Genomic DNA, 19,981 nt, shown 5'->3' with positions numbered 1-19,981 from the left:
GTCTTGTCGGACCCATAAAGGAGCTAACCGGAATCAATGTCGGGACAGTTTACAGAGTCTTGTCGGACCCATAAAGGAGCTAACCGGAATCAATGTCGGGACAGTTTACAGAGTCTTGTCGGACCCATAAAAAATCGCATCCTCAAAAGGTGCGCTCAATTTTTCAAAAGGCGTGCCATCAAAAGGCGTGCCCAATCCATAAAAAGGCGTGCCATCAAAAGGTGTGCCGGACATGATGGCGAGGCACGTGGGCGCCTTGGCTTGCGTGCCCGTTTGTTGGCTGGTGGCAAGAGGCGCGCGATGCGCGTGGCTGCCTCGGCTATAAGACAGAGGCTGAGGCTGAGGCTGAGAAAAGCTGCGAAAAACCTCTGAAAAAACAAAAACTCTTCTTCGTTTTGCTGAGAGAGATAGTCCGTAACACTCTGTTGTCTGAGAGAGATTTCTGAGAGAGATACTCTGTAATACTCTGTGGCCCAGAAAATGGCTTCATCTTCCCGGAGTCTGCTCACTCTCTTTCCCGACCTCAATGAGTCAACAAGAGAGACAACTGGTGCGGAGACCAGTGAACCGCAACCAAACACCTCTGTGTTTGCTCCGTTGAACTTTCCGATGCGGTCGGTGGAGCAAAAAATGGCGGTGCAGTCGGATGTGGAGGCCAATCAGTATACTTTGAAGGCATGTGTGGAAAGCATGACGGCGGTCACAAATTTGTCGAACCGGCTGCAGAGTAGGACAAATGAGGTGCAGCATTTAAATTCCCAGCTGGCTCTGCTCCAACGCATGTATAAGGATGCGCGAGCAGAGATAAGCGTGCTAAGGGCAGAAAACAAGGAGCTGAAGCGGAAGGCCACCGTGATGTTCCGATTTGGAGGGCCGCCATATGCGGCAGTGGAGGAGCAGGGAGTAAATGTGCTCGGTGGCGTGGGAAGCACGGAGGCAACACCGTCAAGGGCCGGCCAGGACGGAGGCAAGAAGAAGAGACCGGCGGTAGAGTAGAGAAGAAAAAATCGTGCCTGTGGAGAGGGTTGTTTTTTTGTTTTTTTTTTTGTTTTTTTTTTTTGTTTTTTTTTGTTTTTTTTTTTTTTTTGGGTGTAAAATGCTGATCGGGGTTGAGCCCCGGTAGAAATAAAATGAGTGTATTGTGCAAATGCGAATCTCTTTGAAACTATATGCTGGTGTGGATCAAAACCGTGGGCCAAAAAGTTGGACGGTGTAAAAAAAAATATTATCGTTTTTTATTTTTTTTTTATTTTTATTTTTAATATAATATAATAAAAAGATATATATATATATATATATATAAAATAATGAAAGTTGGCTGGCACAGCTTTATATATATATATATATATATAAAATAAAGAAAGCATAGATTATATATATATACTATTGGTGGCTGCGATGCTTTGGACAAAATTCGAGTTGGAGTTGGGGCACAGAGTGAGTGGACAAAAAAAAATAATATATGTGAGTGGGGCACAGATTATATATATATTTATAGAGAAAAAGGTTTGGGCATGTGAGTGGGGCATAGATTATATATATATATATATATATAAAATGGTTTGGGCGGTGGATGGGAAGATAATGATGTCTCGCATGCATGTGGCCATGGGCTGGATCCTTGGGTGTCTCGCATCTACTTGGTCCTCCAGATAATGTGCAGCTCATACATTATTGTAGAGGCTCCCACAGCCAATTTGCTTGGATGGGGTACGTTATTGTAGAGGCTCCAGAACTGTTCGACGGTAGAGAAAGTGTAGATGGGGCGAATGGAACTGCCCCAAGTGGCTTGCTTGGACTTGGCGGAGGGATTGTTGAACCAGAACGTCCACGAGTGTTCCAGTGGGTGTTGTTGTTCTTCATCGACTACGGCCTTGCCGGACTTCGACTCCGACACGATCTCTCCTTCCCCCGCTTCTTCGCCATCGTCGTTGTTCTGAACAGCAGTGAAGGTGTCAGTGGCACCGTACACTTCACTCAAGAAGGAGATGGTCCAACTACAGTTACCGGAAGCGTCTCTGGGCTTAAACCTGGACTTCATGGTTTCCACGTCCATGGCCATGGTGATTTGACTAGCAAATTTCAGTGGCTCTAAAATTAGTGAAGAACGGTACCTAATGAATTGAAGATGTAGCAGATCACGGCTGGGTGTCTGGATCAGACTGCTCAGGTTGATTTATCGGGTATGCAGAACAGAGAGAACAGCGGTGGGCTAGGAGGACTTGATTGGCAAGGTGAGCGTAGAAAATAAACGGACTAGGTTGAGATCCGGCGGACGGCTTAAGGTGAGGTTGCCGCCCGCCGGTGAAACGAAAATATTAGGTTCTAAACCTGCTCTGATACCATGTTAATAATCATGTATTATTGATTTATTGATGGATATGTTTACAATTCCTATACAATCTATATATAGAAGAAAATGTGGTAGTAGGTGTAGTGGAGGTGGTAGTGGGTTAGGTGAAGTGGAGTGTGTGGTGAAGTGGAGTGTGTAGTGGAGTAGGTGAAGGTAAAGATGAGAAATTCTAACAGCACTCCCAATATCGGTTATTGTAAGACTTAGCGTTTCTTTCTCGCTATGTCGATGGAGAGCAGCTGGTCTATCTTCACCAGTGTCTTGGTGTTTGTCTTAAACCTGGTAACAAACGCCTTTGCAAGTTGCACCCATGAAGCTATGCTGCTTTCTGGCAACCTCTCAAAACCATGTCAAGCCCAGATCGCCTAAGCTTGAGGGAAACAAGATACACATTAAAGCCTCGTTCTGTCGGTATACGGCCATAACCTGGCGGAAGTGGCTTAAGTGCATGTAAGGATCTAATTTCCCCTCATAAGTGGTGAATTTAGGCTTGTGGAAGCCCAAGGGCAACGGTGCATTCTTTATTGCCGGAACAAACGATGAGTTTTGTAACCTTGCTAACGCTTTGTCTGCTGGTTCGTAGGCAAGGCGCGGTACTGGCATTCCAACCTCGACATTTCCATGTGTCCGAGGAGCCAATCGCTGCAGAGCAGAGACCCTTTGGGGGTCACGTGCCTATACGTCTTTTCTCATTCGTGCCCTCTCTTCTAGCACTATCCGTAAGTCCACCGACCTAAGCATCTCCGTGTCCTTTGTTGTCGTCTAGTGAGTATGCGAAGGCCGATAACTGTTTCCCTCCGTACAAGACCTTTTAGTCCTTGTTCTCTCTGACCTAGAGTAACGAGCCCTAGAGGTCCTTGACTACATGTCGCCTGTCCTAAGGCTTCTGCTTTCAGTCTGTGATGATGTAACTTGCCTGTCATGATCTCCTGAGTGGCGAGAGTGCGTTCTGCCCTTGCCCATCTTTTCTTCTGCCACCCTTTTGCCTTTTGTCTGACGCTTCATCGTTTCCATGTCAGCCACCATTCTCCTTATCACTTCGTCTTGCTCCGTTACGCGATCTTCCAGAACTTGAGGATCCATCCTCCGCCTCTGTCTATCAGTGCTTTGAGAGCGGCGTGGATTTGAGCCCCGTCTTTCTCGCATGTCTCTCCGTGGGTTCCATCACTGGGGATCCAATTCTGCCATGGGCAGGACAAAAGGCAAACCTTTGCGCCTCCCGCCTCCTTCCAGGGTTTGCCCATTAATAGCAGAATGTGGCAAGTCTTCATTATGCGCCATTGAAATTAATCGAAGAAAAACTCGATCAAAAGGTTTGTTCTCTGTAACTTTTCCACAGGCGGCGCCAATTGTACAAGCGCAGAATAATCTTATCGTATAATCCTGTTGATCAAGTTTGTACTCTTTCAAATGTCGTCGCTTTGCCACTTGAAAACACAAACGTGAGCTAGTCGGCGTGTGTGTGCCAGAAACCTCTCTGATGCGTAAGTCAGTAAATAAACAATAGACACAAAAGCTCTGTGTAAGTGAGAGTCAGAATTGCAATACCTGTGCATAGGTCCTGCCATGAGCTTTTAGAGATTCCGCCTGGACTCTCCTTAGCAGAGTCCTCTTAGGAATGAGATTAGCAGTCCTTTTAAGAATCACATCCACAAGGATAATGCCTATCATGATAACACCCTACTCATTGCTAACCAAATGAGATGGTTTCAACTCTTTTACTTAGGCCGGCAGTACGGTCAACCGAGCTAACACGTCTCAATGTTGCTCTAGATAACACTGTGGTAGCCCCAATTGCAGGATAGAGCTCGGCCTTCTTCCTTGCTAACACCTTGGCCTGCTACAGAACCTAGCTTTAGATAGCCAGGTTAGACAGCTGGCGACGTCTCTATCTGACTTGGTGTCCAGATGACCCAGGATTAGGCTATCTAAGCTTTCACCTTGACCCGTAGCTCGGCCCAATGTTTAAGATAGATGGACTTAGCTTGGCCCAATTTATTCACATAAATTGCCCTCTCATGAGCATTAGTAAATAATGACTGCTATTGTTTACCAAGTAATTTTGGATGATTTTTTTACCTCCACACATTGCTATTTTGAGCATGTCTTTACAATTTGTTTACCACTTCATTTTTCCTTTTTGGAGTTGATGAGTTTATATTTTCTTCACAGTGGCAATTATGTTCACCCAGATGTTAGGCAACGAGTAATTTCATCTATACCGCACTATGGGCATTCAGGTATAGCTGAGGCTGCACGAGATCTATTCTTGCAAATTGAAGGAAATCCTGGAAATGATGGTAAGATAATGCAACTTTCCATAACATTGAGCATTTAATAATGTAATACTAGTAAAAACCCATTCAGTAGGCTCATGGGTGTCTATATTATTTCAACTAAGATCTCATTAACACATTATATATTGGTTAAACGAAAAGTTTTTCTTTGTGATCCCACAAAATTATGCATTATGATTTAAGTATTGTTCTTTATCCTTTTGTTATTTTGGATTACTTGAACAAAAAAAGAATTACCAACCCTTATCAATTTTCATTTTTTCTACTCGTGAAAATAGAAAATAGAAAACAAAAACAATACCAAACATGGTCTGAAGTGCTCATTTTTTGAAGAGACTGGGTAGAGAAATAGAATCTTGAAATTGATGTTTCCATTGCATGTTTTTTTAACACACTAGTTTCTTGCCCTTTACTAACCTCAAGAACACTTCTTGAAATCATAGCTATATTATTTATAACTACAGGTACATGTTTTTGTTATCCTACATTGTGAGCCATGTTATTGCATGGTGGTTGCACATCATCTTCACATTGTTATCTCCAAGGACTTGCGGTCCACACATTAAGTCTCAAGTCTCCTAAAGTGAGATGATTCTTTGATTGGATTGTCCTACATGCACAATAACTCCCAAGTTTGGTCTCATGCATGCTCGTTACAAAACATTGTCCTTTTTCATTTTAAATTAGCAGACCTCACAACATCACATTGAGTTTCAAACTCTGCACAATTTGTTTCCTACTGAAATTTGACTATTTTATTTATTTATTTATTAAATTTCCTTACTAATTTCCCACTTGACATGATTCTTAATTTTGAAGGATTGGCAGATGTTTCCTCTAACTCAAGAGGATTTCTTTCTTCATTGCTTGGAGCTGGATGTGAATGTGATGGGTATGGTCTTCGCATAGTGGGGCATTCCCTTGGAGGAGCTATTGCCGCATTGTTGGGACTTAGGGTAAGGGTTATGCCACTTCAAATATTGTTTTTCCTTAGAATGTATTATTCTTTCTTTATTTATTTGAGTTGTTCTTGTCCAAAACTTTACTTGTGGAATGTATAGATGAGAAGAAGAAGAAGGAAAAGAAATAGAATGAGAGAGAGAGAAGCTGTATTGTTTATTTGATTCAAAAGAATAGGGTTTCTCCCTTACACCTATATATAATAATAAGCATAAATCATAAAGACCAAATTACCCTAACATTTAACACTCCCCCTCAAATTGGTGTAAAGATGTCTCTCATGCCCAACTTGCAACAAATGGGGTGAAAGACTTTACTACTAAGACTCTTCGTAAAAACATCCGCCAGTTGATCTATAGACATAACAAAAGGCATACGTGCTGGAAATTTGTGTTAATGCATATAATAAGATAGTGGCATATGATAGTGGTGTTGGTGGTAGATAGTGGCATGTATAGAATATGATAGTGGTGTTGGTGGTAGATAGTGGCATGTATAGAATATGATAGTGGTGTTGGTGGTAGATAGTGGCATGTATATAATATGATAGTGGTAGATAGTGGTAATATATAATATGTAAGTGGCATATAATGGGTTATAATGATGTTTGAAATATCTCCTATATAAGGAGTGTCATTTGGTCTTGTAAAATAAGAAGTTTTGAATATAACAGAAATATATTCCTTCTTCCTCATATTTTCGGAGTTCTTCTTCCTCATATTTTCTAAGTTGGTATCAGAGCTACAAAAAACACAGCAGCCCTAAAACCGTCATAGCTATGTCGGAAGTCACGTCCGAAACCACTTCAACCCCTGCCGCTGCCATTCCGTTGAAAACATCAAACTCTCACTCTGTCCAAATCACCACCATCCGCCTAAATGGTGATAATTTTCTCCGCTGGTCACAATCTGTCCGGATGTATATCCGTGGGCAAGGAAAGATCGGTTACATCACTGGTGACAAGAAGGCTCCTGCTGTTAATGATCCGCTGTTCGACAGTTGGGACGCTGAAAACTCCATGGTTATGACATGGTTGGTCAATTCCATGGAGGAGGATATAAGCTCTAATTACATGTGCTATCCTACTGCACAAGAATTGTGGGATAATGTTAGTCAGATGTATTCTGACCTAGGAAATCAATCTCAAGTTTTCGAATTAACTTTGAAGTTGGGAGAGATTCGTCAAGGAGATGATTCCGTCACCAAATATTTCAATTCGTTGAAAAGGTTGTGGCAGGATCTTGACATCTTCAACACATACGAATGGAAATCGGTTGACGACTGCAACCACCACAAGAAAACTGTGGAAGACAGCCGTATTTACAAGTTTTTTGCCGGCCTCAACATTGAGTTCGATGAAGTGCGAGGAAGAATTATTGGCAGACCTCCTCTCCCATCCATTGGCGAAGTATTTGCCGAAGTCAGAAGGGAAGAGAGCCGAAGGAGCGTCATGCTTAAGAAAAAAGGTACTGGTGAATCAATTGAAATTTCTGCTTTAATTAGCGATGCTGCGGCCAACAAGGCTGCAAATTACCAGCGCAGGTTTGATGATAAGCCACGGGTCTGGTGTGATTTTTGCAACAAGCCTCGCCATACACGTGAAACGTGTTGGAAGATCCATGGCAAACCTGTCAACTGGAAAAGCAGCAAACAAGGAGAGAAGAATCGTGGCTTTCCTACCGCTAATGAAGCCGATTCAGGTCCCTTCAACAAAGAGCAGATTGATCAACTCTTAAAGCTGATAAAATCCAACTCCTCATCCGGTACTCCTAGTGTTTTGTTGGCACAAACAGGTAGAAATCCTAAAGCCTTCTCTTGCCTAAACTTCTCTCCGTGGATCATAGATTCCGGTGCCTCCGATCACATGACTAGTTTTTCCCATTTATTTAGTACCTATTTCCCTTGTTCCGGTCATGACAAAATCAGAATAGCCGATGGTAGTTTTTCACCTATTGCAGGAAAAGGATTTATTAAACTAACTGAGAAAATTAATCTCAATGCTGTTCTTCACGTCCCCAACTTAGCCTGTAACCTTTTGTCTGTCAGTAAACTATCTAAGGATTCTAATTGTCGTGTTACATTTTTTGAATCCCATTGTGAATTTCAGGACCAGAACTCGGGGATGATGATTGGGCGTGCTAGGATGCTTGAAGGTCTTTACTACTTTGATGAAGTACCTGTTAGTAATAAAAAAGCTCAGAGCTTTAATAGTACTAGTTCAATCTCTGTTCGAGAAAAAATAATGCTATGGCACTATAGGCTAGGACATCCTAGTTTTCTTTATCTGAAACATTTATTTCCAGAATTATTTAAAGAGATTGATTGTTCTTCTTTTCATTGTGAAAGTTGCATTTTTGCAAAATTTCATCGCTCTACTTATTTGCCAAAACCTTACCAGGCTTCCAAACCTTTTTATTTGATTCATAGTGATGTTTGGGGCCCTTCTAAAATCACTACTCTTTCTGGTAAAAGATGGTTTGTTACATTTATTGATGACCATACCCGCTTATGTTGGATTTATTTGATGAATAAAAAATCTGACGTGAAAAATTTATTCACAAATTTTTACAATATGATTGAAAACCAATTTCAAACCAAAATTGGTATTTTACATTCTGATAATGGAACAGAATATTTCAATGAGCAGTTGGGTGAGTTTTTGGAAAAAAAGGGAATTTTTCATCAATCTACATGTTGGGATACCCCTCAACAAAATGGCATTGCAGAACGAAAAAATAAACATCTACTTGAAGTAGCACGTGCTATAATGTTTTACATGCATGTTCCTAAATATTTATGGGGTGAAGCAATTTTAACAGCCTCTTATTTGATAAACAGGATGCCTACAAAGGTGTTAACATACAAAACGCCTTTCGATTGTCTCAAAACTTTTTTTCCTGACACGAGGTTGTTTTCTGATTTACCCGCCAAAGTTTTTGAATGTACTGCCTATGTTCATGTTCCTAGTCAATTTCGTTCAAAACTTGACCCCCGTGCTATAAAATGTGTTTTTTTGGGTTATTCCTCAAACAAAAAGGGGTATAAGTGTTTCGACCCTCAAACCAAGAAATTTCATGTGAGTATGGATGTGTCATTTGTGGAAACAAAATCCTATTTCCCCAACACTTCTCTTCAGGGGGAGACAAGTGGAGTAGAAGACCGTTTTTGGGATATTTCTATCCCGCTCCCCAATGTCATTTATCCTACACAAAAACCACATCTGTCTGATAATGATCACTTAGGAGAACCAAGTTCTATGGTGCCTAGTCAAGAAGATTCTTGTTTAGGGGGAGAAGTACTACAAAATGATCTAAATCCTGAGCTTCAGGTTTATACTAGGAAGCGATTTCATCTGAGGAATAATGACCCGAATGTCCATCCTAATGACCCGAATGTCCACCCGAGTTCTGACATCGAAATTTTAGGTAATCCTATTCCTTCTATTTCCGACCTTGATGTTCCTATAGCAATTAGGAAAGGTGTCCGAAATTGCATTAAACATCCTATTGCAAATTACCTCTCCTATCAAAGACTGTCTAAAAACCATAGAGCTTTCACATCTAGGATTTCATACTTGTTTGTTCCAAGGAATATACAGGAAGCATTGGATGATCCGAATTGGAAATTAGCAGTCATGGAGGAGATGAATGCTTTAAGGAGAAGTGGTACTTGGGAGATAGTTGATCTACCCAAAGACAAGAAAACAGTTGGGTGTAAATGGGTGTTTACGATAAAATGTAACGCAGATGGAAGCGTTGAGAGATACAAGGCGAGACTGGTGGCTAAAGGCTTCACTCAAACTTATGGGATTGACTATCAGGAGACGTTTGCTCCTGTTGCTAAAATAAATTCCATCAGAGTACTGTTATCTCTTGCAGTAAATTCAGATTGGCCTCTACATCAACTTGACATTAAAAATGCATTTCTCAATGGTGATCTTGAAGAGGAGGTGTTCATGAGCCTACCGCCGGGATTTGAGCAGAGACTTGGAAGCGACAGAGTATGCAGATTGAACAAGTCATTATACGGACTCAAACAATCACCAAGAGCATGGTTTGAACGCTTTGGGAAGGCAGTTATCAGTTGTGGCTTCTCGCAGAGTCAAGCAGATCACACAATATTTTATAAACATTCAAAAAACAGTAAAATTACAATTTTGATTGTTTATGTTGATGACATCATTTTAACTGGTAATGATGAAGCAGAGTTAGCAGCCCTCAAAGAGAAACTCGCAAAAGAATTTCACATTAAGGATCTGGGAGCCCTCAAGTATTTTCTCGGAATGGAATTTGCAAGATCCAAGGAAGGTATATTCGTTAATCAGAGAAAATATGTTCTTGATCTCCTTGGAGAAACAGGTATGCTTGGTTGTAAGATGGTGGAGACTCCGATCGAGCCTAACTTGAAGTTACAAGCTGCTAAGGCTGAAGAAGTCAAAGAGAGGGAACAATATCAGCGACTTGTCGGGAAATTGATTTACTTGTCTCATACGCGGCCTGATATTGCCTTTGCAGTCAGCATGGTAAGTCAGTTCATGCACTCACCAGGGGCAGAGCACTTTGAGGCCGTTTATAAGATCTTAAGATATTTGAAAGGAACTCCAGGGAGAGGCTTACTGTTCAAGAAACATGGACATCTTCAAGTTGAAGTATACACAGATGCAGACTGGGCAGGAAGTGTTACAGACAGGAGATCAACATCCGAATACTGCTCCTTTGTAGGTGGGAACCTAGTTACATGGCGGAGTAAAAAACAGAATGTGGTAGCTAGAAGTAGTGCAGAAGCAGAGTTCAGAGCTGTTGCCCATGGAATCTGTGAAGTAATGTGGATTAAAAGAATTCTTGAAGAATTAAAGCTTTCTCACCCGACACCTATGAAGGTCTATTGTGACAACAAAGCAGCTATATCTATAGCTCATAATCCAGTTCTACATGATCGCACAAAACATATAGAAGTGGATAAACATTTCATCAAGGAGAAAATCAATGCTGGCATAATCTGTATGACCTACCTTCCAACAGGTGAACAATTAGCTGATGTGCTAACGAAGGGACTACACAAGAAGCAATTTGATAAGCTGACTAGCAAGCTGGCTATGGAAGATATCTTCAAACCAGCTTGAGGGGGAGTGTTGGAAATTTGTGTTAATGCATATAATAAGATAGTGGCATATGATAGTGGTGTTGGTGGTAGATAGTGGCATGTATAGAATATGATAGTGGTGTTGGTGGTAGATAGTGGCATGTATATAATATGATAGTGGTAGATAGTGGTAATATATAATATGTAAGTGGCATATAATGGGTTATAATGATGTTTGAAATATCTCCTATATAAGGAGTGTCATTTGGTCTTGTAAAATAAGAAGTTTTGAATATAACAGAAATATATTCCTTCTTCCTCATATTTTCGGAGTTCTTCTTCCTCATATTTTCTAAGTGTATCACACCCTTATTCAACTTCTCCTTAATGAAATGTCTATCAATCTTAATATGCTTAGTTCGGTCATGTTGAATAGGATTGTGCACAATACTAATGGCAGCCTTGTTGTTGCAATACAAAGTCATGGGATCACGGCAATCAAACCCTATATCACTCAACAAAGAGTGAAGTCACATCAGTTCACATGTTCCATGTGCCATAGCTCCGTATTCAACTTCAACACTGGATCTGGATACTACCGCATGCTTCTTACTCCACCATGTGACTAGATTTCTCCCTACAAAAGCACAGTAATCGGAGGTTGAGCGTCTGTCATCTATAGAGCCTGCCCAATCTGCATCTGTGAATGCTTCCAACCTCAAGTGACCATGATTAGTGAACAAAATTCCTTTTTCCAGGGGCAGATTGAAGGTACCTCAAAATGCGATAGACTGCATCCAAATGAGTTGCTCGAGGATCGTGCATAAACTGACTCATTATCCTAACTGCACAGGCAATATCTGGCCTAGTATGAGATAGATATATTAGTCTTCCCACAAGTCTTTGGTACCTTTCCTTCTCCACAAGCTCACTAACCCCACTACAAAGATGATGATTAGTCTCAATCGGAGAAGCAGTTGGTCTGCAACCTAACATGCCTGTTTCCTCAAGAAGATCTAGAATGTACTTCCTAAGTAATAAAGATGCCTTAATCAGATATGGCAACTTCAATCCCAAGAAAGTACCTTAACGGATTAAGATTTTTGATCTCAAACTCCTTGGCTAACTACATCTTGAGATGAGTCACCTCCTCCTCATCATTACCTGTCACAACTATGTCATCCACATATACAATAAGCATTGTTACCTTATGTACACTGCGTTTGATAAACAAGGTGTGATCTACAGTGCTTTGCTTATACCCAAATCCCAGCATTGCCTTTAGGAATCGTCGAATCGACCAAACTAAGCTCGAGAAGATTGTTTCAAACCATACAAAGCCTTCTTCAATCTACAAATCTTTCCAACTGTAGTCTGAGATGAGAATCCTGGAGGTACATCCATATATACCTCTTTCTCCAAATCCCCATGAAAGACATTCTTCACATCTAGTTGCTGTAAAGGCCATCCCAAATTAGCAGCACACGAAAGAATAGCTCGAATGTAATTCATCTTCGCTAAGGAGCAAAAGTTTCTTGATAGTCTATTCCATATGTTTGAGTAAATCCTTTGGTTACTAGTCTTGCTTTGTACTGTTCAATCGTCCTATCTGTATTGTTCTTAATGGTGAACACCCACTTACATCCGATTGGTTTTTTTCCATTAGGAAGAGAAACCAACTCCCAAGTGTTGTTCTTACTCAAAACTTGCATCTCTTCTACTATAGCTACCTTCCACTTAAGATCATTTATAGTTTCTTTCCAACCTGCGGAATACATACAGAAGAAAGAGACGAAACAAAGGCACAATATATAGAAGACAGCGAACCATATGACACAAATTTAGAAATGGGGTGTTGAGTACAGGTTCTAACCCCCTTTCTAAGAGCAATAGGAAGACTCAAATCATCAGCAACAGGGCTATCAACAACTGGTGAAGAAATAGGCTGAGGATTATTACTTGTAGAGTCAGTGAAAATTGGGTATGGAACTGGTATGAGAGATGATGATTGACCGGGTGGCGCAAGAGAATTCTGACGCCGTGAATAAGTCTTAAGATCAGCTTTGTCTAAACGATCACCAATATCAATCTCCTTCTCAACATAACTCTTAGGCTCCCCCTCACCACAAATAACAGCCCACTGATTAGGAAGGAAAAAAGACAACTCATGCTAATATGATGTCGCCTCATCTACAATCTCATCCGTAACACTCTTCCCCTGAGGAGATAGCATAGGACACAAGAAAGATCAAGAAAGACACACTGGACAGCCTTGGGATCAAGCTTCCCACGAGTTCGAGGTTGGAGGTGAACAAAATAGACACTGATAAAAACTTGAGGGGGAAGAGAAGAAGTGGGATAAGCCACAGGAAGAAGTTTAAGAGGAAGTTGGAAGTTGAGGACACTAGAGGGCATACGGTTAATAAGGTAAGTAGCGGTAAGAACAGCCTCCCCCCCAAAAGACTGAGGAACATTCATAGTAAACAAGAGAGAGCGAGCAACTTCAAGAAGATGGTCATTTTTGCATTCAGAAACTCCATTCTGCTCAGGAGTGCCAACACAACTAGTTTGATAAAGAATGCCATGCTCCGCGAGGTATGCTCGGAAAGCTCCATCAACATATTCAGTCCGATTATCACTCCGAAGAATTTTTATAATAGCATTGAAGAGATTGGACACCATTTTATGAAAAAGTTTGAAACATGAGAAAACCTCATTTTTAATGCGAAGTAAATAAATCCAAGTCACACGGGAATAACAATTAATAAACGTGACAAAACACTGATAACCAGAGAGGTAGACACCACAGGGGAAGGACCCCACACATCAGTATGAATAAGCATAAAAGGAAAAAATACTTCTTTTATTAATGGAAGGATAACAAGTACGTTTATGCATAGCAAGCTCACAAGCATCACAAACAAAGTTATTCCTAGGACAATCTCGAACTAATGAAGGAAAAAGTTTTTCTAAAATAATAAAGCAAGGATGGCCCAAATGACGATACCACTGATGAAGCAAACGAAGGGAGGAGCCAGAAGTGGATTGAAGAGCCTGAGAGGACAAAGTTGATGGATGACGAACGGCGTCCAGAAAGTACAGACCACCTTGTGCTTTACCACTGCCAATCAATTTCCTCGTAGCCAGTTTCTGAAAGACACAATGAGTCGGAAAAAAGGTTACAGAGCAATTGAGAGCAGTAGTAATGCTACTAACAGGAAGTAAGTTAGTGGAAAAATTAGGAACATGAAAAACAGATGAAAGAGAAAGCAAAGAGGTGCAATGAACCGAACCCTTGCCGAAGATAGAGGATAAAGTGCCATCAGCCACTCTAACCTTATCTCTCCCAGAACTAGGAAAATAAGAAATGGAAAAAATAGAAGTACCCGTCGTGTGATTTGTAGCACCAGAATCAATGATCCAAGGAGACGACGAAGAGGTACTAATTGCACTAGCAACAATACCTGTGTGAGCAAAGTTGGAAGAGGCAAAAGAGAAAGGAGCTAAGGAAGATGAAGAATCAAGTTGAGCCATCAAACGTCTGAGAGTGTGAAGCTCATCCTGGGAAAGAGAACCAGTGTCACCCGAGGCACTAGCAGTAGTCTCCGATACATGTGCTTGAGCACGAACACCACGACCACGACCACGACCATGGCCTCGAGTAGGCCGACCATGCAACTTCCAACAATGCTCTTTATCATGTCTGTCTTTCCCACAATAATCACATTTCAACCGGTCCCGATCAACCAAGGGACCCGTACCACCACCTTGAGGCTAACTAGGCTGAGTATCACGTGACTTTGGGGCTGCAACCATCGCTGATCGATCCTGAGTAGGGACATGTACCATAGCACTACGACGACTCTCCTCCTGCTGAACCAATGCATAAGCCTCGCGCAGTGCGGGAAACGGAGAGCGACCCAACACCTGAACCCGTATCTGATCACACTCCAAAGTCAGGCCAGTAAGAAAGTCATACATCCGCTCCTTTTCCACAACCTGTTGAAACATAGTGGCATCCGTGGAGCAAATTAGCTGGAAACTCTGGTAGTAATCTAGCTCTTGCTATAAACCACTCAACTCCGCATAGTAGATTGCAAGAGAGCGATTCTTTTGATCCAAGCCCCTAATCTTCTTTCGCAATTCATAGGTCTGTGCATCATTACCCTTTGAGAATACATCTAAAAGACGACTATCCAAATTTTGTGAGCAATATCCATCAAGAGAAATGTTCGACTAATAGTAGGCTCCATAGAATTGATTAGCCAGGTCATAACTAAAGTATTCTCAGAAATTCATTGAGTAGATAAAGCACTATCTGCTGTAGGTTGCTGGGTTCTACCAGTAATATAGCCAGTCAAATGCCGGGCGGCAATGGCAAGACTACAGGAGCGGGACCAAATCAAGTAATTAAGACCATTAAGCTTGACCGGACTAATCTGGAGAGAAGGACTATCACCAAGAGTCATACCACGACTCAGTCCACTCTCCTCATTGCCCTTAGAGTCTTGACCCAAGCTGTCAACCATGAGATGAGAAAAAGAGGGTGCAAAAACACAAGCAGGATATCAAACAAATCCAGAAAACACCCTAACCAGCATAGCAAATCAGGCTAAAACAGTCCAAGATAAGCCTAGAACAAAGCAACCAGATCAACTAGAAGCCAAAAAACGGAAGCAAAGCATCCAAACAGCAAGAAAAAGCCAAGGTAGGGCCAAAATACATCAAACCAGGGATAGCAAACCCCTCCAGGGTTCCAGTCGGCTCCCTAAGATGGGAGGAGGGACAAAACCAGCAAACAAAGGTTCAAATAGTGACTTTCGAAAAATCACCCAGTTTTGACGAAAAATCAAAAAAATTGGAAAACTCAATCAATAATGACCAAACAATCAAAAGGAGATTATAGGGTGATTACCCATTAAATTTCGAGCATATTGTTTTTTTTTTTGATTTTTTTGTTTTGTTTTTTTGAGAGCAGACGTACCAAGATACAAGAACAGGAAGGAGACTGAGAGGAACAATCTTTAAGGAGGAAGTTATTGCTCTGATACCATGTTGAACGTATAGATGAGAAGAAGAAGAAGAAGAAGGAAAAGAAACAGAACGAGAGAAAGAGAGAAGCTGTATTGTTTATTTGATTCGAAAGAATAGGGTTTCCCCCTTACACCTATTTATAATAATAAGCATAAATCATAAAGACCAAATTTCCCTAACACTTAACACTGTCCTTTATGCTAGGTCTTCCATTTGTAGATGCAGATATGAGTACCAATGGAGACTTAATCATCTACTTTCTTCAAAAACACAGCTGAATTATTTTTAAATTTTACCAATGTGATTGTGACTGTTTTGTACAAATTCCTGGACTTATATGATATTAGGGCCTAATTGAGTCTTCATGTGCTTAGGTGAACTGATTGTCCCTGAAACTCAAATGTTTTTCTTTTTTTCTTGTATTCTTTTTCACTGCTGACTTGGTTGAGGCCCAGTTAGGGGATTTCGAGTGTGACTATTTCAGCTTTATCAAGTTTCTCTCTCTCTCTCTCTCTCTCTCTCTCTCTCTCTCTCTCTTAGTTTTTGAATTCAAGCAGAGGTAACAATTCCACAAATGATAATGATGAATGAACTGTCTTTGGTATTCTGTGATCAAACCATAGCTTTTGAAGTTAATTCTATTATTTGTGAAATTCTGAAAAATTGAACCATAAAAGTGCATATGCTGTTGGCCATAAGCTAAGGAATTAATATTCCGTGTCATTTTAGTAAGACACTGGGTGCCTCCCTTTCCCTAAAATATATGAGTCTGAGAAACAAGTCTAGGTACTCTGGATTTGGTTCATTGTTTGAGCCTGGACAGTCAAGCTTAGACAAAACTAAGGTGGCCAAATAAGGCCTGTTTTCAACAGTACTTAAACTACTACCAATATATATATATATTTTGGTTTTCTTGGACAGTTATATCGCCAATACCCAAATTTGCATGTCTATGCTTACGGTTCTCTTCCGTGCTTGGATCCAATCATAGCAGATGCTTGCTCAGAATTTATTACGAGGTGATGATCGAGAGATTTTTTGTATTAATGTCATTTTTACAATACTTTCTCATTACTGTAATTGGTCTTCAGTGTGTTTGTTCAATCCATGTGTGTATAGACCTTTTGTCTGAATGTCACCTGAAACACATTATTAATTTTCTGCAGTATTGTATACAACAATGAATTTTCAGCACGTCTTTCAGTTGCTTCAATCCTAAGGCTTCGTGCAGCTGCACTTATGGCATTGTCACAGGATACAGCTGATTCAACCATAACTTCTATGCTTGCACACAAATTTCTGTTTGTGAGCAGGTATGACAGAACTAGGGTTGAGGAAAAGATTCACGATTCACATTTGAATTCTAGTGCTATGACAACTGGAGATAGAAACCTCCATGGTTACATTAGTCCATGCAGGAATGGTATTAGCTGACCTTTATTTTCTTTATGTATTCAGTTTGTCTAGGCAACACTTGGGCAGCTTCTATTTACACCATGATTTTATCTACTTACACCACCTTTTTTATATATTTTTATTACAATCTTACCCTTTATAAAATTACCTTTAAGGACTTAAAATTAAAAAATATGTATTAATATAATTTTTCCTTACAGCCCTTCCTCTTCCTTCCCACCAGTCACCACCCACCCTTCTCCTCCACCGGCCACCATCCTTATTCCTCCACCAACCAGCACCACCCGCTTCCCCTCTGTCACTCTCTCCATCCCTCTACAAGTCCTAACACATCTACCTTAACGAACATAAAAATAAATAAAAAATATTTTTTTAACTCAATAGTTAAAACGTACATATGATGATTGTGAAATTGTATACAAGATTTTGGTGTTCGAGAGATGATTGGGTGTAATTTTCTATCATTTTGATGTAGTTTTATGCAATTTGAAAAAAAAATGGAATCGAAGCTCTGTTTGGCTTTGATTCGCTGAACAAATTAAGATTGTCTGGCTTTTGATAGCATAACATTTTAAGCTTATTTAGACCACTAAGGTCGAATGTAATTAATTTCACTAATTTTTCCTTATTTGGCCCAGGTTATCTGAACAAAATTTGAACCAAAAAAAAAAAACCAAAAAAGGTTGTTGGGTGGGGGAGGGCTTTCGGGGGATGGTCGTGGCGCGGGGAGAGCTGGGGGTGGTGGTCGTCGTCGTCGGAGAGGTGGTGACTATGAAGTTAGGGTTTGGAAGATTGGGGGGTGCAAGAAGAAGATTAGAAGTTAGGGATGAAGATATTTTCGGAATCATCGAGGGTGTAATGAGAGTAATTTTTTAAATTTAAATGCAGGTGTAAATAGAAAATGTTGTAAGGAGTTTTTTGTGGTGTAAATAGAAGCTCCCCAACATTTGTGATTTTTCACCTTTGCTGTCAATGAATGCCGGGATTATATGCTATGCTTGATTTTAATGTTTGAGACTGAAGGTATTTTGCTAAAACATTTTCTATTTATCGCTGCAGGGATCACGGGGCAGGATCAAGAGTCCTCCCTCTGGCAAGCTATCAACATGAAAGATGATTCTGGCGGTGAAATTAATCGCAGTGATTCAATTGATGATTTCACTAATCCTTTTTGTGCTTCTCCTGATAATGTAAATTTGTCTGGTGATCCTGTGTCTGAGTTTATGGAAACCGTGCCATTGTCTCAGAATGGATCCCCGGGGGTTCTCCCTGAGATGTTTTTACCAGGCTTTGTAATTCATATAGTACCACAGAAAAACAGCTTTCACACCCCTTTGTGGAGAAGTTGGAGAACCCAAGAGAAGTATTGGATTTATAAAGCTTATACAGCAAATAGAGAAGATTTCAAGGATATCGTTGTGTCAACATCCATGTTCCTTGACCATCTACCTTGGAGGTTTCTAATCCCACTCTTCCTTTCTTGTTATAATTCTCTAGTTGCTTTGTTGGAATATCAAGAAAAATCGACTCTCATGATCTGTTGTTTCACTTGGTGGTGACTTGCAGATGTGATTATGCCATGCAAAAAGTATTGGAAGTGCGAAGTGCCTCCCGAAGTGCCTCCCAAAGTGCTCTATATGATGGATCTCAAATGGTGTGAGTTCTAACTGTTGAGTTCATTTCTAAATTTAGTTTCTCCTATCATTATTTGAGCTATGTTAGTTTAGTTTCAACCAGCTGGTTGGGTAGAATGTAGAAATGGTGATACAGTTATTGCCATCATCCAATATACATTATACGGTAGAGATGCTACTTGGAATGTGCATCCTTGTTTGTAGTAGTTTGTGGAATAGGAACAGGAACACTACTAATTTTAGCTGCTCTAAAATGCAACATTATAGTTTATTAATCACAAGTTTCCAGGTATTTCTGTATGAGTAATTTTCTTGAAAATTAGATGATAGATGATACATATGTTACGGTGCAAAAAATTTCAATTTACCTTTTGAACTTTGTCATATTCGAATTGATTTACTTTATCAACTTTGTTTCAATTATTTGTCAATTTCTGTTTATATATATATATATATATATATATATGTATATTAAGGTGATTTGAAAAAAATAATCCACTAAAGACAAAAAGGCAAATCTTTTTTGAAAAAAGCCTAGAAAAATGTTTTTATTTAGTTGACTTTTTCCAAATCTTATTCTTTCTTTAGCGAATTTTAAGTCAAGAGGCATCTAAAGATTTTAAAAATTAACAAAAAAATTGAAAAATGTTCAAAAAAAAAAAAAAAAAAAAAAAAAAAAAACAGTTCCAAAGTTGACAAACTTTGTCATATTCAAATTGATTTACTTTATCAACTTTGTTTCAATTATTTGTCAATTTCTGTATTAAGGTGATTTTGGAATAGAAGGCCTTAAAATTTTAAATTAAGAAAATTGGATCTAATTTGAAAAAATAATCCACTAAAGACAAAAAGGCAAATCTTTTGTGAAAAAAGCCTATTTTAGTCAAATATGACAACGTTACATCCAATCCATAATCATTTTATTGTTTTTCTCACAAAAGTCAAAAAAGCTAAAAAGTCTATCTCAAACGAGATTTTTTAGTCTCAGGTTAAATAAGTTAATAATCAACTCACATCCTAAATGAACTCTTAGTTGACTTATTTCAAATCTTATTCTGTTTTTAGCGAATTTTAAGTCAAGAAGCACCTAAAAATTTAACAAAAAAATTGAAAAATGTTCAATGAAGACAAAAAAAACCTAGCTTAAAAACAGTTCCAGAGTTGACAAACTCCAAAATGTAAATATTGTAGTATCTTCCCTTCCC

At 39.8% G+C, this 19,981-nt stretch overlaps 1 protein-coding gene across 5 annotated transcripts in view; it reads left to right on the top strand.

Moving 5' to 3' along the window:
* The window catches only part of LOC114305352 (lipase class 3 family protein), a 49,649-nt gene extending 30,489 nt beyond the window's left edge, over nucleotides 1-19,160 (top strand). For 2 of the 5 annotated variants that reach the window (XM_028250432.2, XM_028250434.2), the window contains exons 9-14: nucleotides 4,526-4,653; nucleotides 5,470-5,606; nucleotides 16,648-16,745; nucleotides 16,893-17,149; nucleotides 18,202-18,598; nucleotides 18,709-19,160. In XM_028250432.2, the coding sequence (XP_028106233.2) occupies nucleotides 4,526-4,653; nucleotides 5,470-5,606; nucleotides 16,648-16,745; nucleotides 16,893-17,149; nucleotides 18,202-18,598; nucleotides 18,709-18,802 (1,111 nt within the window). In that variant the 3' untranslated portion in view covers nucleotides 18,803-19,160. The remainder of the gene's footprint in view (nucleotides 1-4,525; nucleotides 4,654-5,469; nucleotides 5,607-16,647; nucleotides 16,746-16,892; nucleotides 17,150-18,201; nucleotides 18,599-18,708) is intronic. The other 3 variants (XR_014331300.1, XR_014331299.1, XM_028250433.2) reach the window with 3 other exon arrangements.
* Nucleotides 19,161-19,981: the final 821 nt, after the last annotated feature.

This window comes from Camellia sinensis, chromosome 6, assembly GCF_055761805.1.
Source record: "Camellia sinensis isolate YWXY chromosome 6, ASM5576180v1, whole genome shotgun sequence".
Lineage (NCBI taxonomy): Eukaryota > Viridiplantae > Streptophyta > Magnoliopsida > Ericales > Theaceae > Camellia > Camellia sinensis.
The sequence above is the reverse complement of the archived record's forward strand: the minus strand, read 5'-3'. Positions and strand labels throughout refer to the sequence as shown.